At 36.6% G+C, this 19,277-nt stretch overlaps 1 protein-coding gene across 3 annotated transcripts in view; it reads left to right on the plus strand.

The window, feature by feature from the left end:
• CTNNA2 (catenin alpha 2) overlaps positions 1-19,277 on the plus strand; it is a 1,149,887-nt gene that overhangs the window by 229,756 nt on the left and 900,854 nt on the right. For all 3 annotated transcript variants that reach the window (XM_007970059.3, XM_007970060.3, XM_073023121.1), the window contains exon 3: positions 18,766-18,961. In XM_007970059.3, the coding sequence (XP_007968250.1) occupies positions 18,766-18,961 (196 nt within the window). The remainder of the gene's footprint in view (positions 1-18,765; positions 18,962-19,277) is intronic.

Consider the following 19,277-nt stretch of genomic DNA (forward strand, 5'->3'; position numbering starts at 1 on the left):
CGTGGCGATTCCTCAAGGATCTAGAACTAGAAATAACATTTGACTGAGCCATCCCATTTCTGGGTATATACCCAAAGGATTATAAATCATGCTGCTATAAAGACACATGCACACGTATGTTTATTGCAGCACTATTCACAATAGCAAAGACTTGGAACCAACCCAAATGTCCATCAATGACAGACTGGATTAAGAAAATGTGGCACATATACACCATGGAATACTATGCAGCCATAAAAAGGATGAGTTTGTGTCCTTTGTAGGGACATGGATGCAGCTGGAAACGATCATTCTCAGCAAACTATCTCAAGAACAGTAAACCAAACACCTCGTGTTCTCACTCATAGGTGGGAATTGAACAATGAGAACACTTGGGCACAGGAAGGGGAACATCATACACTGGGGCCTATTGTGGGGTGGGGGGAGGGGGGAGGGTTAGCATTAGGAGATATACCTAGTGTAAATGACGAGTTAATGGGTGCAGCGCACCAGCATGGCACAAGTATACATATGTAACAAACCTGCACGTTGTGCACATGTACCCTAGAACATAAAGTATAATTAAAAAATAAATAAATAAAAGTTTTTAAAAATCTAATCATGTACTCCCTAGAAAAGACTGTCTCCTGTCATTTCCTGTCCTCTTTTTCCATCCTTCTTCACATTTTTGTTTATTTCTAAATTGTCAGTGCCTGCACCTTGAAACCTTGAAGATGCTCCCCAGTTCCTTTCTACAAAAACTTTACCACCTATAGATTTTTTTCCATAGGTCATTTATAATCCCTCTTTCTCCTGCTGCCTGCGTCCAGCACCTGTTGTGTGAGTCCGGGAGGAAGTAGTTGAAACACAGTGAGTGAATGATGAGTGTCCACTGATCTTACTAAGGAAATGCATGTGAATCCCGCTGTCTGGATATTTCTCCCTCTGCCAGGTGACCTTAGGTCTGCAGATCTGCAAGTATAGGGTTTGAGATTGAGCAAACTTGGGTTTAGGCACATAGGCCATATAAAAGTTAGCCAGCAGTTTGCAGTTTACCAGGCATAGCCTTTTTCTAAATCTGTTTTCATTTCTAGAAGACATACTCTTAACCTTTGACACTAGACTGGTGCAATCCCGGTGATTAGAAAACACTGAAATGAGCTTCTGTTGAATTTCATGTTCACATCTACACTTGGTCCATCAGTCAATAGATAGAGATATGAATGTGTGTGTGTGTGCGCGTGTGTGTGTGTGTATCTATATATATAGATAGATAGATAAAATATTTAGTTTGTACTATTATAGTTTGTGTTTTAAGTAGTTTGTGGTTTAATGCAGAAGTCTCCAACCCCGTGGTTGTGGACCAGTACCTGTCCATGGCCTGTTAGGAGCCCACAGCAGGAGGTGAGTGGTGGGCGTGTGAGCCTTACCACCTGAGCTCTGCCTCCTGTCAGATCAGCCGGGGCATTAGATTCTCTTACCAGCACGAACCCCATTGTGACTTGCACACGCAAGGGATCTAGGTTGCTGCTTCTTATAATAACAAATGCCCGATCTGAGGTGGAACAGTTTCATCCTGAAACCACCACTCCTCCCTCCGACACATTCCCCCGGTGGAAAAATTGTTGTCCATGAAACCCGTCCCTGGTGCCAAAAAGGTTAGGGACCGCTGGTGTAATGGGAGAATGAGAATGTACACTTACATATCAAAATAATAATATTTCAGTATATGATGTAAGTATTTCTTTGGAAAACAAGGCATATCTTTTAAAATGGGGTAAAGAGATTCTATCTGCCTATTGGCATAGTTAGGTTGATTGATTTACTTATAAAATAATGGCTAGAACATGAGGAAATATATTAGACTTCAGACTACATATTAGGTTTTGGATTTGTTATTGTTGGTTTGAAAAAATCCTTGGCTATAAAAAGTGAGTCGGTTTTAAATAGTGTAATTAGGCAATCACTGTGTTGCTTATCTGCATTCACAAAGAGCAAATGAAAACCGGAAGTGACTACATGTTGCTTAATTAGTCCAATTAAACACCTGTCTTAGACTTCCTTGCTTAACAAACCCTCAACTTCTCAAAATCACTAGCACATTGCTAAAAATATAACTTTAATTTGAAAAATTGTTGAACTGTTTTACACATTCTGTATGAAAAATATAAAGAAAATACATGGGAATTATGCATTGCTTAAAACAAAAAGATTAGACTTTGTAATTAAGCTAATTTAGTGGTACTATACAAATAGATTGAAAGCTTATTAAAAACACATTAGAACAAAAGAAAGAGTATATATGAAAATAAGCATGGCATGTGTTGAGGAATTCCATAAAATACTTGGATGAAAGACAGGAGTGGTCCTGAGATCTGCAGGACTCCCCGTAAGCTCCAGAATGTCTTTAGCTTAGCCACCTAAATGACTTGGAAAGATACCAGAAAAGGAGATCTCTGGTATTCTTTTGTGAATCCCTCTTAATTTTGACATAAAAATTCATTGAAAATCAATACTGTCCCATTTATTTTAGTTTATCTCAGTTAATACAGAGAACAGATTTCAGATATTTGTATAGAAAACTTACCATCATGAACCAGGAGTCAAGAATTTTACTTTATTTGCACATAGAATGTAGAAATTTGAAGTAACTTAAGGATAATTTATAATTTATAGCTGACAAAAATGTATCCCAAAGAGATTAATTGAACTCAATTTTATACAGTAAGTGGCTGGTCTGGGGCTCAAGTTCAATTATTCTGACCTCATGTCCGGCACTCTTTCCCCTTGTGGTTGTATGTTCAATATTATTTTTTGGAGCATTCCTTTGGTTACAGAGCTAAGTTCCTTAAATAAACTGTCTTACTTAAGTCTCACAGCATCCCTATAAAGTGTATATTATCGTCTTCATTTTTCAGAATAGGAAGGTGAGTCTCAGATTCAATCATTTGTCACCTAAGTAAGAAATGGCAAGTTCCAAATTCTGTATTGTTTCTGTCCCCTGCCCCATGCTGCTTCCTCTCACTGACATTTCACTCTGCAGTATTGAATGCTTCCGTACTAATTACCCAGGGCCCATTCTGCAGTTTCAGAAATGCTAATACCAGCTTTAAAGAGAAATGATATCCTGAATTAGAAAATGAGCTGCTTTCTTTTTGCGTGTGAGTTGTCCAAATAAAGGTTCACGAGAAGAACCTTGACAAGCATAATTACAACCTGCTCATTTCCCCTTTAAGTCATCAAACATTCCCGAGAAGCTTGAGGCCTCCAAGAAGTGATGCTTAAGGAATGCAGCTTGACAATATGGTAGTGCATTCAAGTGGAAGGCTGGCATTCTATCCATGAAGATGACCCTACAGTAAAATATCAATGTGGCCTTTTTTCACATCACTGGCATTTTACCAGCAGTTTGTAATTTAATGGAAGAATAATAATGTACACTTACACATCAAAATCAGAAAATGTCAGTGTATGATGTAATTGTTTCTTTGAAAAACAAGGGAATGTCTTAAAATGGAGTGTGTCATGCATACTGTAATAAAATTATGCAACCACATCAGTTGTCTTGCCATAAAACCAATTGATTATAGATTTAAAAATTTGTGTTATGTAAAATGAGACTAATATGTGCTGATCATTATCTTAGGGTAATAAACTACAAATGTCGGACAAATTATAACCTGAATTCTTCTTCTTTGATAGGCTTTATGACTTCTGGCAGGCAAATTGCTCAAAGATTTGATTTTCTTATCTGAGTAATAGGGATAATACTTTTATTTCCTTATTCTCACAAACATGTGCTGTATGTGTAATGAGCTGAGCATATCTGGAGAACACTTAGTATTTAACGTTCTATTAAGCAAAGAGCAAGGTAGCATTATTAATCACAGTTTACTTTAATTCTAGAGTAGAAACTAATAAACAATAGAAGGATGAGATTTTGTTGAGATTTTTCTGCTTCTAATTTTTGGAAGAAACTGTTTTTATATATACTAGTGGAGAGATTTTTTTTCTTAGAACTTAGTAGGCTTGTGTTAAACTTAGCTCCCTGTGGCTTTCAAGTATAATTTTCTTTATAGGAGACTAGTATTGTTGGTTTTATTCCAAGAAATGATAATAGATTATTTATATTTTTCATTTTAGTATTAATTCCAGCTATTAATTTTCAAGCTTATTAAGAATCTAAAGCTCCTTTTCATTATTTCTAAAAGGTAGCTTGAAATTTACATTTTCAATATATCATAGTTACCATGATTTGATAAAGTATTTTTAAAAATATATGTCATATGACAAAACCATAAAACTCAAGGTAGAGTGTACACACATATACACATACACAGGACACAAATATAGGCTAGAATTCCTTTCATGTTACAGAGAGACAGACAAAGAGATAGACCAAAACAGTAAATAAATAAAAAATAAATTCAGTGGTTACTACAAAAAAAATGAGAAAAATAAATAAATCATTTTTATTTGATGCAATGAGGTTTATATCCATACTTTCCTACTTGGATGTTTCTTTTTAAGAAATTTAAAAGAAATTAAAATCAAGGAAACTAATATTAAACAAGAATAAATAAATTAATATCAAACACTATTACTTTTTAAGGTCAGTGTCATTTAAGCTATAATCCCCCATATCAAAATATGGGTTTTTTTTTTAGGTTACTAGAAATTTTCTTTGTTTTGAATTGTGTTACTTTTGAATGTTGCCTTTACCCTCTATACTTAGTAGGAACAAATACGAGCTTCAGCCAATGAAATAAGAACAGACAGGGCATGGTGATAAAGTACTTGAATCTCCTGTGTTTTGACGATGATTTTGATGATTTTTCATTGATGATTTAGATTTGCTTATTGAAGTGTGGTCTCAGTGAGCCATGTATTCTCAAGTCATCTACAGTGTTGCCAAATGTGGTTGATCTGTTTTCTGAAAAACTTTTTCTGATTTCTGAAATGGACTAATGTGTTTTTCTGTATCCACCATTCAAACTGATTGATAATCCCTCTGCAAAACCCATACAGGTATAAAAGACAAGAGGAGATGTGATAGCTTGTGGCTACCCACCAGAACTGTTTGTGCTAGAGGGATGTGAGTTCACTTACATGTTGGATTTTGCTTATCATTTTCATCCAAAGGAAAAGGATACACTGAGATGCTTGTGAGTGGATAGAAATAGAAAATTCATTGCTAGTGGAGGTTTGGTAAGGATTTTAGTTAGTGGAAAATCTGGCTGGTTGTCGGTGAGCTGCATTTGGGCTGGAAGTATTGAGGGCGATGATCAGACATTTAAGATATCTTTAAGGCATTTGGCCATAGCCCTTAACGTGCTCTCAAGTTGAGAGGGTGGCAGAAAAATATTTATTCTACAGCTTTATTTTTGTTTTTTACCATCAAATGCAGTTTGTCTCTTTAAGAACAAAAATAAATATTCAGACAAAATTCTCCCAGTTAGCAGAAATCACTCATTTTCTCCTAAAATGACACTAAAAAGAGTAAAAGCTTTTAAAGTCTGCAAGTAACATTTGAAAAATTTATAAATACATTGGACTATATACATACCAACTATATCTACCTGTATTTGTAGGCTTATTTAAAAAATCTATACTAATGTCATAATTTACTAAAGCCATTAACTGAACTGTTTGAAATTTCATTCTCAATAATTCTTTTTAGAGTCAGTAGTTGGGTCTTTCCATAAGAAAAAGTTTGCAATCTGACTTGAAAAACTTTGGATTTGTGATATTTGTCTCCCTGTTGTTCGTTTTCTGCTCTGAGAGATGCCAACAAGTGGCAACTGAATTATTCCCAGGTCATTGAAAAATGAAGAGAATGGATTCCCAGAACTGTATAAGAACAAGGACTTGGCAATTTAAATATTTTTCATATAAAAAAATGGGCTTTGGGAGGCCGAGGCGGCGGATCACGAGGTCAGGAGATCAAGACCATCCTGGTGAACACGGTGAAACCCTGTCTCTACTAAAAATACAAAAAAACTTAGCCAGACGTGGTGGCAGGTGCCTGTAGTCCCAGCTGCTCGGGAGGCTGAGGTAGGAGAATGGCGGGCGTGAGCCCAGGAGGCGGAGGTTGCAGTGAACCGAGATCGCGCCACTGCACTCCAGCCTGGGCAACAGAGCGAGACTCCATCTCAAAAAAAAAAAAAAAAAAAAAAGGCAGGGGGGATTTTGTTCCTAGCAATTCATAGAAAAAAGTGTGTGAAACCCACCTAAAAAGCACGAGACTGGAAGGCAAAGCTTTATCCACCAAATGTTATAATAGAAATATTTTCATAATAACCTAAAAGAATAAAACAAAAAAAAAGTTTGTGTATGTCTTTGTGTGCATACAAATAGAGAATGTATGTGTTATTTATTTTTCTAAATTAGCATACATTCCTGAACTAGTAATGTATTACATACATTACACAATATACACAAAAGACATTTAAAAGAATGGCATAAACTTTTGAAAACAACATTCTATTTATTAACTGTATACAGTGATATTACCTGCTGTAATAGAGGATCTTTAAAAATCTCAGAGACTTAACAAGTTTTCTTCTTGCTACATAATATCTCAATGGGTCTTTCTGATCCATAGGTCACTCTCTTCCAAGGGAAACTTCAGGAAGTTAGGCTCCTTTCAACTTGTGGCTTCTTCATCTTCAACACCTGGCTTCCAAGTTTGCCAGTTGGGAGAAAAACAAACAAACAAACAAACAAAAAACATGGAGGATGATTTTAATGCACCAGATTGAGAAGAATAAACAGCACTCACTGATGCTCACATTTCATTGGCTGGAATTTGTCAGTTGACCACATCAACTTCAAATGAGAGTGAAAAATACAGTCTCGCATTGTGTCCACAGGAAAAAGAAGTGGGTTGGTTGGTGGTACCCAGCGGTCTTCTCCACTAACAATTACAAACATAATAAATTTGCTTTTCACTAAGAATAAAAATCAACAAATATATCTCAAATGGCTAAATTTGCTGGGTGTTTTCTCTTTTTAAAGATTTGCAAGTCATAATTGCTTTAAACCATCATGAGCTAATATCTTAAGGACCCTGGAATGAGATTTGTTGTCAGCAATAATAGATGCAAACACATATTTGTACTTCTCAGCTCTGATGAGATTTTTATGTTTTTTCAGCCTCATAACCTAGTTGACAAAGAGGTTGTATTATGAATAAAGTTAATGTCGGCTATGTGTTTTCTTATAGTTTACTTATGCTTGTATTTTTAGTACTATCTTCGATCTCCAGTTTATTTATAGTCTTTTAAAGTCCGTTCCATTCTATGCATGGGTGTGTGTGTGTGTGCAAGTGTGTGTGAAAACTAGAATATTTAAGACTTAAATCCACTTACCAGGTACCCATCAAAGTGTAAGGTCACCCCTGCAATTCCTGGATTTGTGGGCCCTTACCCTTCCCTCAAGATACTCCATTTATCGTATGTGACATGTGACCATCTAAGGTAGGGATGGGTGGTGGTACTACTGTAAGTCCTTATATGAAACACTAGTCAGGCTACATTGTTTTGTATTTGTAGACAAAAATCAATATAGCATCTTGGTATTTTTCCTGCATCCCACCGTCTACTATTCCCTATAGAGTGTGTGCACCCTGTGCTGGAGTCCACTAACCTTAAAAAAATAAAATATCAAACTTCGTGCCCATGTCAATCAAAGAGTACAATAAAAAGATGATTAATGTTGGGGGAATGAGAATTTGAGTAAACTGAATCCGTTGCCTAACATACTATTGGTTGGAAAATATTTTGTGTCTGTCGTGCTTTCAGATTTGTTTCTACTCTTTCTTGGAACACTCTGGCTTTACTTTGTTTTATTTTGTTTTAACCTTAGTAAATGCAAAATAGTGACTCATGAATGGAATTGAATTTTTAATTTCTAGGGACATTCTCAACAGCATGGATTTTCTCAGATGGGCACTGATGGTTAAAATGTTTTGGAATTTGAAAAAGAGGAATGCCTCATTACCCATTTAAAATCCTTGGTTCTAAGCAATTGCTTCTTCAGTGAATATCTGGCATTATTTTGGTGTCTTAATTTTGAGGATCACTTTTCATTGGCTGTAAGTGTAGATACTGAAAGTTGTATAGATTTTAGGGTAACCTAGGTTGGTAATAGATCCTTTAAACAAGTTTGTTTCTTTTCGTTGCTTAGTTTATTGTGTTTTATCAAATCAAAGATGCCATCAACTGTAAGATATGTATTTTAGATACTCTAAGAAAAAAATTAAGTTCTGTCAAATATATCTTTAAAAATGACATAAATTGTAACACTCATTCTTATTTTGTATATATTAAACCTTGGTGAAAAGGTATACCATAGAATTAGTGAAATACAAAATACTCTACTGTCTTCCAGCAAAGGTTTCAGGAAATTTTAAGGATATATAAAGTACAGAAAGATTAAAACATCTTAAAGGAAAATGCTTTTAAGAAAGCAAGATTAATGTAAGAACAAATAAGGAGCAGGATTGAGACTAATTTGGTAACAATCATCATTACATCATATGCCTTCCTGAAGGGACCATAAATTTGGGTGAAACTGTTTTGAAGTCAGTACAAAAAGGAAAAGGAAATCTTAATTTATTATGCAGCTTAAAATCATAAAATAAAATCAAACCAGTTTTTAAGAAGAACTTTCAATATCATTGGTACTGAAATGAACAAAAATTTATGTAGAATGTGAGCAACAATAATATCTCATCAATAACCTTAGAGAATACACAGTGAGCATCCTATGACTTTGTGCAGTAGTATCCTCCCATTGAGGTAAGTGGTATCACAGTAAGTCAGTAGAAACACTTTTACCAGTGTCCAGTATAATACTTCTTCTCTCCTGGCTTATCTGCTTTAATGTAGAGTGGTTGGTGTTTTGTACTAGGTGGTGAGAGAGAGATGGACTGAACATCCTTAAGCAAACTAAATGTTTCTCTCAGGCAAGCTTTTGGATGGCAGTGATCTAGACCATACTCTCTGGAGGTTACCCAGAATGGAGCTTATCTATGCTGCTGTTTAAATATGAAACATCATGCCCTAATAGAGACTGGAAAAAATATTAGTTGATATTCTCTAGGGAAAATTGAGTTTCGTTTGAAGAATACGTGCATAAAGAAAAGGCTGCTGGGCATGGCGGCGGGCACCTATAGTCCCAGCTACTCCAGAGGCTGAGGCAGGAAAATGGTGTGAACCCGGGAGGCAGAACTTACAGTGAGCCAAGATCACACCACTGCACTCCAGTCTGGGCGACAGAGCGAGACTCCGTCAAAAAAAAAAAAAAAAAAAAAAAAGTTAAGAAAAGGCTGCTGTATTTTGTATTGGCTCATAGACACTACTGAAACACTTCCTAGGAAATGAGTTCAAATCGCATCTCACCTACAACATGAAAGGATGATCCAGTTCCCAAATGCTCTACTCCATAATTTGCAGCCACAGAAACTTTAGCCTAGAAAAATGTTAATATACATATGACTGGCTATTCGTGTTGGCCATAAAAATATCTCACCCAATCATAGATATTTATTTGGGGGGTTATTTCTGAATTCTACTTGCTATTATTTTCTTCAGGAAATGTATACCACAGCAACTGAGTTATAAGGCTTGCCTCATGGCCTTATTTAGAAGTTGAGGGTGCATCTACAATAATTAATAAGTATAATACATTAATTATAGGCTTTCTTTATAGCAATAATTAATTAGTGCCAGTTCAGTCCTATCTTAGATAATTAAATCATAAGACCATATCTTCAAGGTTTCAGAAAGCTGGTTTTCCAGGTCTCAGTATCAGTGGGCATGCATCTGAATTCTATGCAGTTACTATCAGATAATGGGGAGGAAATTTCAAAGACAAAGAGACACACTAATTCTCTGGGGTTTTTTCCTCTATAAATTATTAATGCATCATTAAAAGATCATTGTTTCTGACTTTTGAGGCTGTGGAAGCATCAATAACTGTGGTTCTTAAGATTTCTTTTTTAATCTGAAATAAAGTGTGAAGTTGTGCTTGAGAGAAATGATCCATTCAACAAGAGATCCTATTGTGGTAGTTTCTATTGTAGTAGTTTCTGTGAACGTTTTATCTTAGTTATTAGTGAAGTTGAAATAAGTTTGTATTATCACCTCCTTTTGTGTCAGAATTTGTATAACTTTGTTGGTCCGCCTTACTCTCTGATGTGTACAACATATAACATACATATCTCTTTAAATCTCACAAATATTCTGCTCTAGGAAATAACTTCTAATAGAGTATAGCAGAAGGTAAGCATATATCTTTTTATGTATTTTATGAGAAAAGGCACAAGCCATATTTGCACTTACTCTATCGTTGCTATGTGAATAAATCAGGTGGTTCAAGGAAGGATACTTTAAGAAAAACGTCATTTTGATATATTACTTGGCAGTTAATTTTTAACTGGTCATTAAAACCTGACTTAAGATTTCTCCTTAGAAGTTTGGTAGTATCAAATATATTACTATATGAAGACTTAACTTCATATTTCAAGTTAGTTACATAAGTTTTCCTCTTTCAGGAATTTTTCATTTATCTTCAGTTGCTCCTGGAATAGAGTGTTTTTTTGTAATGTTGTCTTCAAACATTCACCCCAAAAATGTCTTGCTTTAGAATTTCTAATTTTTTAAATTTTTACTTGTTTTAAATTTTAATCTTTGTAGGTTTCGGCAGCAATTGAAGGCTTCCCTTGTGTTAGCTGAGTAATCATGAAAATTGAACTACTTTAGAGCAACAACGCAGTAGAATTCACAAAAACTTACTACTCATACCTGCAAAGTGCATGAGTCTTTAGGCATCTAGCAAAACAATGCCCAAGTTATCTTGGTTCGGCTTTATTTGTTTTTCTGGAGAGCTCAACAATTTCACCGTATTTATATATGTACACTCTCACTTTTCCAAGTTCCTTGTACCTGGTAATAGAGGAGATGCTTTCCCACCAAAGACAGTGAATTGCTTCACCAAGCTGTTTGTAAGGAATCATGATGTATCATGGCACCTAAAATGAGAGGAAGGTTTTACCTATTAAAAGTCACTGCTGCCGGCTCACGCTGGTAATCCCAGCACTTTGGGAGGCAGAGGCAGGCAGATCACCTGAAGTCAGGAGTTTGAGACCAGCCTGCCCAACATGGCAAAACCCCATCTCTACTAAAAATACAAAAAATTAGCTGGGCTTGGGGGCGGGTGCCTGAAATCCCAGCTACTCGGGAGGCTGAGTCAGGAGAATAGCTTGAACTCAGGAGGCAGAGGTTGCAGTGAGCCAGGATTGTGCCACTGCACTCCAGCCTGGGCCATGGAGTGAGACTCTGTCTCAAAAAAAAAAAAAAAAAAAAAAAAAAAAGTCACTGCTCTGTCTTTCACTTTTTTTGGCTTCAGCTAGACTCCTAGATAAATGTTTCTGAAAGTAAAGTTTATAATCCATATAAATCTTAATTGTATGCAACAAATGCAAAATGCCTACACCCAGACTTACCTGATCAGAAGCTCTGTGGGTAGAGTCCAGAAATTTGCCTTTTTACAGGAATCTAGGGGAATGTTAGGTATGATAAAGTTGGAAAATAATCGTGCCAAATTTTAGCATTTCTTATATTTTAATATGCATATGAATCAACTATTAGTAGGTCTGGGATGGAGCCTGTAATTCTACATTTCTAACAAGCCTAGGTAACACTGATGCTCTCCATAGCTCACTTGGAGTATCAGTGTGCTAAAGTTTTTCAGCTGGCTGCCCCATCAGTAAGGCTTAGACAAACTACACTGTTGCTGGTTTCAGGAAGCAACAGAGTTGCTCTGTCACAAGTCTCAGGTCCTTCTCACATTTCAAAATCAGTGTAATGGAGTTTCCAAGACAAAGTGCCTTGATGCCCTGACTATTGCTTATTATTATTTTGGAGAAAGAAGTATTTCATGTCTGTTGAGCTTTTAGAGCCTAAAAGTAGAGTACTGATCAAGTAGAAGAGACATAGTCAAGTTGACAAATTGTCTTAAAAATACCACACATTACAAGAAAGAGAAATGAATGAAATGGTCTTGGCCACTGCACTACTGCCATTGTGCAGGAGTGGTGGGTCTACTTTTAGGACTTTAGGTCATGAGCAGTCTATACCAGCCTGGGTCTCAGTTTTATACTCAGATCGCACCATTAACATATCTGAAAACAATGGTGCCTGTTATCTGACTACTTCTGAGTTTTCCACTGGCCAAGATTCTCCTGGGACCATTATTAGATTAAGGTCCAAGGACCCTTGAACACTTACATTCTTACCTGTGACCTGCAGAATTTCTTCTCTTTAAGGAGAGGCAGAGAGATTGAGGAAATATTTGGGGTAGGGCTGGGGCAAAGTTGAGTATTCTTATAGGTTGTGGTTAGGAAGTCTGCAGAGAGGAGGATGTTGAAGATTTAGCAGGAAGTTGGCACAGCTAATGCAACAGTTCTGGAGGATGTGATTAGGAAATTAGTTAAAGGGGTGATGGTAATAGCAGGCTTTTCCTGTTGTAGGAGGGATAGAGATAAAGATGGGTGCAGAAATAAGTGAGTTTGATGGCAGGTAATATATGTTCCTTTTAAAACTATATGAATTTGGAGAAGGAAATGATTACTGCTAAGAAAATTAGCCAGGAGATATTTCTAGGAGGAAGTGGAATTGAGTCAATGACACTAAATGTGGTAGAATGGTATTATAAGATAAAAATGATTTGATTTAACAACCTGTTAACTAACTTAAGAGGACTCTGCTACAGGAGGTGAGAGGATTAAAGCAAATTTCACTGGGCTGAGAAATGAATGGAAAGAGAAATGGACACTTTGAACCCACGCTTTTCTTTTAAAAAAAACTTGGCAGTGACTAATAAAATCTGAATTTCTTAACTTGGCTTTCAAAGCCTTGCAAAGTTTTGTTCCATTACATCTATCTAACCTTACTTTCCAAATGATTTATAGGTTTGCTTTATTCTCAAGTAAGACTGATTTCCTTACTGCCTTGGAAAACATGAACTCCATCTTGAGATGTGTCAATATTCATGCTATTACTACCAGTTTGTGTTGCAGGGACTTTGCTTCCCCCACACACCGCCCTCCCCCCCCCCGCTCTCCCCCCGCCACCAGCCCCCTTTTTTTTTCTCCCTACTGTTTGCAAATGGATAGGAAAGAAGAATGTGTGGATCTTGAGTGAGTGATCCTTGCCTTGGGTAAAAGTTAAGAGTGGGAATTAGAGAGAATCCCTGATTGGGGCAGAGGAAGGCCTAACATCCAACCAAGGATTTCCATAGAATGAAACATTTGTTTTGAGACAGAAGCATGTTTTAATAACATATTCTCAGTGTTTGCTTACAAAGGGATTTCTCTGTCAAACTCTTCCATTCACTGAAAGAAAACAGCTTCTGATGTATCTTAAAGAAAGTGTGCTTACATTTGCCTTTTATTTCTGGATTTCTCTACTTGTCCTCATAGGGCCCATGTTCTAGTAACATATTCTCAATGTCTGCTTACAAAAGTTTTTCTCTGTCAAGCTCTTTCATTCACTGAAAGAAAACAGCTTATGGTGAATGTTCAAGAAAGCATGCTGACATTTGCCTTTTTAAAAATACAGATTTAGGGGGTACAAGCGCAGTTTTGTTACATGGATATATGGTGTGGTGGTGAAGTCCAGAATAAGCCATTTCTTACAAGACTGCCAACAAGCTGCATGAGACACTTAAAAAGTCTATGAGTACCATCTACGAAGACCTACTGTCAGTCTGCATATCAAACTTACGCACAGATACCTGCAATTCCAGCAACTGGGCCACCTTGTGGCTCCCACCTTTTGATCAAAATGTGTTCCTGCTGCTCTGACTTCTCTAAGGCATCCAGTTGTGGATGCAGCTATATTCGTATGCAGAAGCTGACTGCACTATTCATTAGAATTAATAATTCTGATATTCCCTAACTGACTTGAGAGGTGGTGGGTGGATCCATGGGACTAGGTAGTCATTTTCTTCACTAAAAATCTTTGATTCCTGATCTTTAGTATATCTTGGTTCTTCATGACTGAGCAATAAATTTCTTTTTTTTAATTTAATTTTTATTTTAAGTTCAGAGGTACATGTGCAGGTTTGTTATATAGGTAAATTTGTGTCAAGGTACAGATTATTTTGTACAGATTATTTTGTCACCCAGGTATTAAGCCTAACACTCATTAGTTATTTTTCCTGATTCTCTCCCTCCTCCCAACCTCCACCCTCTGATGAGCTCCAGTGTGTGTTGTTCCCCTCTATGTGTCCATGTATTCTTATCATTTAGCTCCCACTTGTAAGTGAGAACATGCAGTATTCGATTTTCTGTTCTTGCATTGGTTTGCTAAGGATAATGTCCTCTAGCTCCATCCATGATCCTGCAAAGACATGATCTTGTTCTTTTTTAAGCAATGAATTTCCTTATTGTTCTTTGATTTACCCATAGAAGAGCATTGTTACATAGGAACCCTAAGATCTACTATTTGGTTAGTTATAAGATTTTTGAAATACTTTTGTCCTTCTTTTACTTTCAGCTGACACAAAAAGCCCTAATATGCATTTTCTAGACTGAGACTGTTGAATACATGGGATATTACAGGGCATTGCAGGAAGATGGGATAACATAGTTGGTTAACATTTCACTAACATTTATAAATATACATTAATATATATAAATAATGCCTTTGAATGAAAAGACAACCAATAGGACAGAAATAAATGTAGTGAGACAAATGTAGAGAATAAATACATTTTAAGATTATTTTGTCTTTTAGCAGCCTCTCATTGTTAGAAGGAAAAACAAGAGGAGAATGGTGAGTTCTCAAGTTCCAAAGATACAGCATAGAACACAAGAATAATTTAGCCTTTTGTCTCTCCGGAGCCATGTGAATTTGAAGAAGTTCTTTTTTTTCACCTAAGGTAACTTCTCTAAGCTGAGTTTCCCTACCTGTAAAATAACAAGATAGAATTGAAGTAGATGAATATGAACTTTCAGAATTTTTGGTGTAAATATAGGCACAGCTCAAGAAGAGTAAAAGCCTTCAACATACTGGGGAAAAAATGACACTTCAGGTGGGAGAAAAGGAAAGTGTGCAGTAGTGTAGAGTGGCACGCATTGTCATAGGGTGGCAAGAGAACGGGCAGGACAACTCAGGAGGAAGGTAAGAGAGTGGGACTAAATCAGCGCATTTGCATAGCAAGGGCTAGGTTGAGAATTCCCAAGAGTGGTTAGTTTAAAAAGATAGACCCAACTTTTTCACCTACTAATGGATCTAAACTACTTTTGCTACTTCCATTTAAACATTTGATATACTGGCCAGAAGTGAGGAGCAAGAGTCCTGCATATGCTAATCTTAAATAATCTGTCTCTAATTTACTGAAAAGTTTTTTAAGTTTACGGTAAAAAGAGAACCAAACTGAATGAGAGGATATTTTAAGTTTACAGTAAAAAGAGATCTGAACCGAGTGAGAGGCTTTCTTGGTTATTTACTATGTAAATATCTAGAATACTAATTTTAGAATAAACTGGGCAGAAATGACGTCTTTTCAATCTTGAGTCTTCCCATCCAAGAACATGAGATGTCTCTGTATTATGTAGGTCTTCTTTTATGTTCTTCACTAAAATGTTATTTTCCCCCATGCGACATTCTACATGTTATGTTATGGTTATTTCTGATCATATAAATGTATGCTTATTATAAATGTATAAATGTATGCTTATTGTGAATGGCATATTTAAAACCACATTTCTCCTTTGTTACTGCTCTTCCATTAGGTTTTTATTGTTTATATTGTATCTAGCCACCTTGCTGTTTGCTCTCGTAGTAGTTGGACTTGTTTGTCTTTTAATTATTTTTTATTTTCTTAAGAATCATATTCTCTATAAGTTAAGATGTAATTTAATGTCTACTCTTCTAATACTTACATATCTTCTTTCTTTTTCTTATCTAATTTATTAATTTGTCCTCCAATAAAACACTGAATAGCAGTGAAAAGCACTGACAATTGTTTATTCCAAGCTGATTAAGACATGAGCCTTTATGGAAGCCCATCCCTTTCTTTCTATTTGCCTCTTTTCCCTTTCTTCCCTTTGTGCTCTTCTACCATGACTACATGAGAGCTTTTACTAAATGAGGATTGATTTGCTTCTTCTGAAAGTAATCACATTTTTCTTAGGAACTTCCTGGTAATATTCCATGGTTTCTTTTTCCCCACAAAACTGACATTTTCTACTGGTTTGCTATTATTTGCGTCACCTAAACTGTGCCTAATGCAGTAACGCACCATGACATATAGAAGGCTAGAAATGTGTCAGCCCCTCCAGAAAATGAACCCACATTATTGTCGTGTAGCAATTTTGGTAGAGTCACTACCAGCTTCTACTTCTTAAAAATGTCAATTTATCTAAAATTAATAGCTCCTCTCCACCCTATTTTTTCTAATTTGTGAAGTCTAAAAAAGTAGATTATGAAACATCTCATAATTATGTATAAAACAAGAATAAATTACATCTCAGTGAGAATAGGGAGTATTTTCCTCTGATAAAAGGTGCCTGGCCTAAATGCAGATGGTAGAGATGGTTGCTGTGTTTGCTTAGGGGACTTATGTGCTTGTTTCCAGGTATTGGCTGTTCTGGGGAGTTGAGGTTCTTGGAGGAGTAGTATGTTCATTGTTAGACTAAATCTTCATTAAGGAGAATGCTCCTGCACCTCAGAAAAGCAATCTCCGTGACAAGCTGTCTTTTTTATTTATTTATTTATTTTTTTGAGACGGAGTCTTGCTCTGTGCCCCAGGCTGGAGTGCAGTGGCGCGGTCTCGGCTCACTGCAAGCTCCGCCCCCCGGGTTCACGCCATTCTCCTGCCTCAGCCTCCCAAGTAGCTGGGACTACAGGCGCCCACCACCACGCCCGGCTAGTTTTTTGTATTTTTTTAGTAGAGACGGGGTTTCACAGTGTTAGCCAGGATGGTCTCGATCTCCTGACCTTGTGATCCGCCCGCCTCGGCCTCCCAAAGTGCTGTCTTTTTTTTTAATGATTGCCTCGTGTGGGTGGCACTGAAAAGATTACAATGTGTTCCTCATTGCATACACATTTTACAGCTAAACCAGTATTATCGGATATTCTTATATTTAATGATTTTGCCATTTTTTGGCTAGTGTTTGTACTTAAATGACCTTATAGAATCTTTCTTAAGTTCACTGTACATAATTATTTGGCAATCAAAAGAGAGCCAAATATGACAGCTCCCAACCCTGCACTAATCACCTCTTAAGTATTGGTTCTATCTACACACATCATCTTAGTTTATATTTATTCAATCCTTTTTTTCTTTCAGTGTTATCTCTTTCTCTATAAACTGACCAGATATTAATTGTGACTTTGAGTAATCGCTTTGATTGCTCTGGGGTTTGGAGTAAACATCAGAAGCTAACTCCATTTGGAACTTTTCTGTAGACTGGCTTTCTTAACCTCCAATAACATCTTTAGTCTGCTAACCAGGGTAAATATCAACGAAAATAAACCACAGAACCTACATTATTGTGAAGCTGATTAAAAAAAAAAAATACAGCAGTAAACATGACTGGCAACTTTTGTTGAACAGAATATGGAAGAGTTGCATTCATTTCCCCTCCAAACTTCTCACTGGTGGAAAATAAAGGTTCAGAAGTTTATAGGAGATAGCAAGTTGCTCAAAAGATATTAATAGCCTCGTTAGCAAATTAAATAGCTCTAGATATAGTGTTAAAAGAAGTTTGGCAGTTGAGATATGTGTCCAAATTATGATACTTAGAAAAAGAGTGATAATCGATTCATATCTCATTATGATTCTAGCATTTTAACTGGTTAACTAAACATTGAGTCTGAATCATTTATTCCCCTCACATAAAATTTACCGTTTTATTTATTTTATTTTATTTTTTGAGATGAAGTCTTGCTCTTGTCGCCCAGGCTGGAGTCCAATGGTGCAATCTCAACTCACTGCAACCTATGCCTCCCGAGTTCAAGTGATTCTCCAGCCTCAGCCTCCTGAGTAGCTGGGATTACAGGCACCTGCCACCACGCCCAGCTAATTTTTGTATTTTCAGTATAGATGGGGTTTCACCATGTTGGCGGGGCTGGTCTTGAACTCCTGACCTCAGGCAATCTGCCTGCCTCAGCCTCCCAAAGTGCGGGGATTACAGGCGTGAGCCACCACACCTGGCTGAAATTTTCCATTTTATTTATATAAGATAAAATTCTAAATAGCAAAGGTCTTCAAAAGTCCTTGGAAAATAACATGTAAGTACTGGGTGTTGGCTACTCATTATTTATTAATTGCTCATTCATCGCTGCCCTGACTTACAGGGCTCAGCACTGGATATTGGTTCTCCTGGCTCAGTACTCAGAGGCACTTCCATTTTTGCTTTGCTTCCTTGCCACCCTGAAACTAGGTACTCCAAGGAGCACTGTACTTGTCAGTCTGTAAAAGTGAGTGAACCTGAAACTTTGAGCTACTGGCAAGTATGCTATTTCTGGTTATTCATGTGCTTTTGTTTTTCTACAGGAAATAAATGGTAACCATTTATTTGTATGCTAATCCGTATAATTCCACACTTTCCTTGGTAAGGCTATGTGATGAGGCTAAGTGATGTGCATTCATGATTTAATAATGAAATCTCATGATTTAATAAACACAGAGATTTAGAAATTGTGAGATAACATGACACTTCTAGACAGTTTTGCAAAGAAGTTTTACAGTTTTTCTTTTCTATTTAAGGTGACTACACTTGTCAACACAAGCAACAAAGGCCCATCTGGTAAAAAGAAAGGGAGGTCAAAGAAAGCCCATGTACTAGCTGCCTCTGTAGAGCAAGCCACTCAGAACTTCCTGGAAAAGGGTGAACAGATCGCTAAGGAGAGTCAAGATCTCAAAGAAGAGTTGGTGGCTGCTGTAGAGGATGTGCGCAAACAAGGTAGGCAGAATGATGTTATTGTTCGAGGGGAATCTATACGGATGTGCAAACAATGACTTTTTCTTTAGAATCAATGGATATTAACTCAAAGAGGAAGTCTTACGTTTTTTCCTTTCTATCTGCACTTGTTTTTAATGTTTGCTGGATGTGGTACATAGAGGTATTTTTGTTGTTGCAGTATGGTACAGCTACAAACACTCTATGTCTGCTGTTACTTCAAAATCTTCAAGTTGTTTTTTCTTGGTAAATGAAAACAGACTTTGTGTCAAACTCCGATTTTAGAGAGAATGGGATGGGAAGACCTAATGTTTATAGA

This window comes from Chlorocebus sabaeus, chromosome 14 (genome assembly GCF_047675955.1).
Source record: "Chlorocebus sabaeus isolate Y175 chromosome 14, mChlSab1.0.hap1, whole genome shotgun sequence".
Classification (NCBI taxonomy): Eukaryota; Metazoa; Chordata; class Mammalia; order Primates; family Cercopithecidae; genus Chlorocebus; species Chlorocebus sabaeus.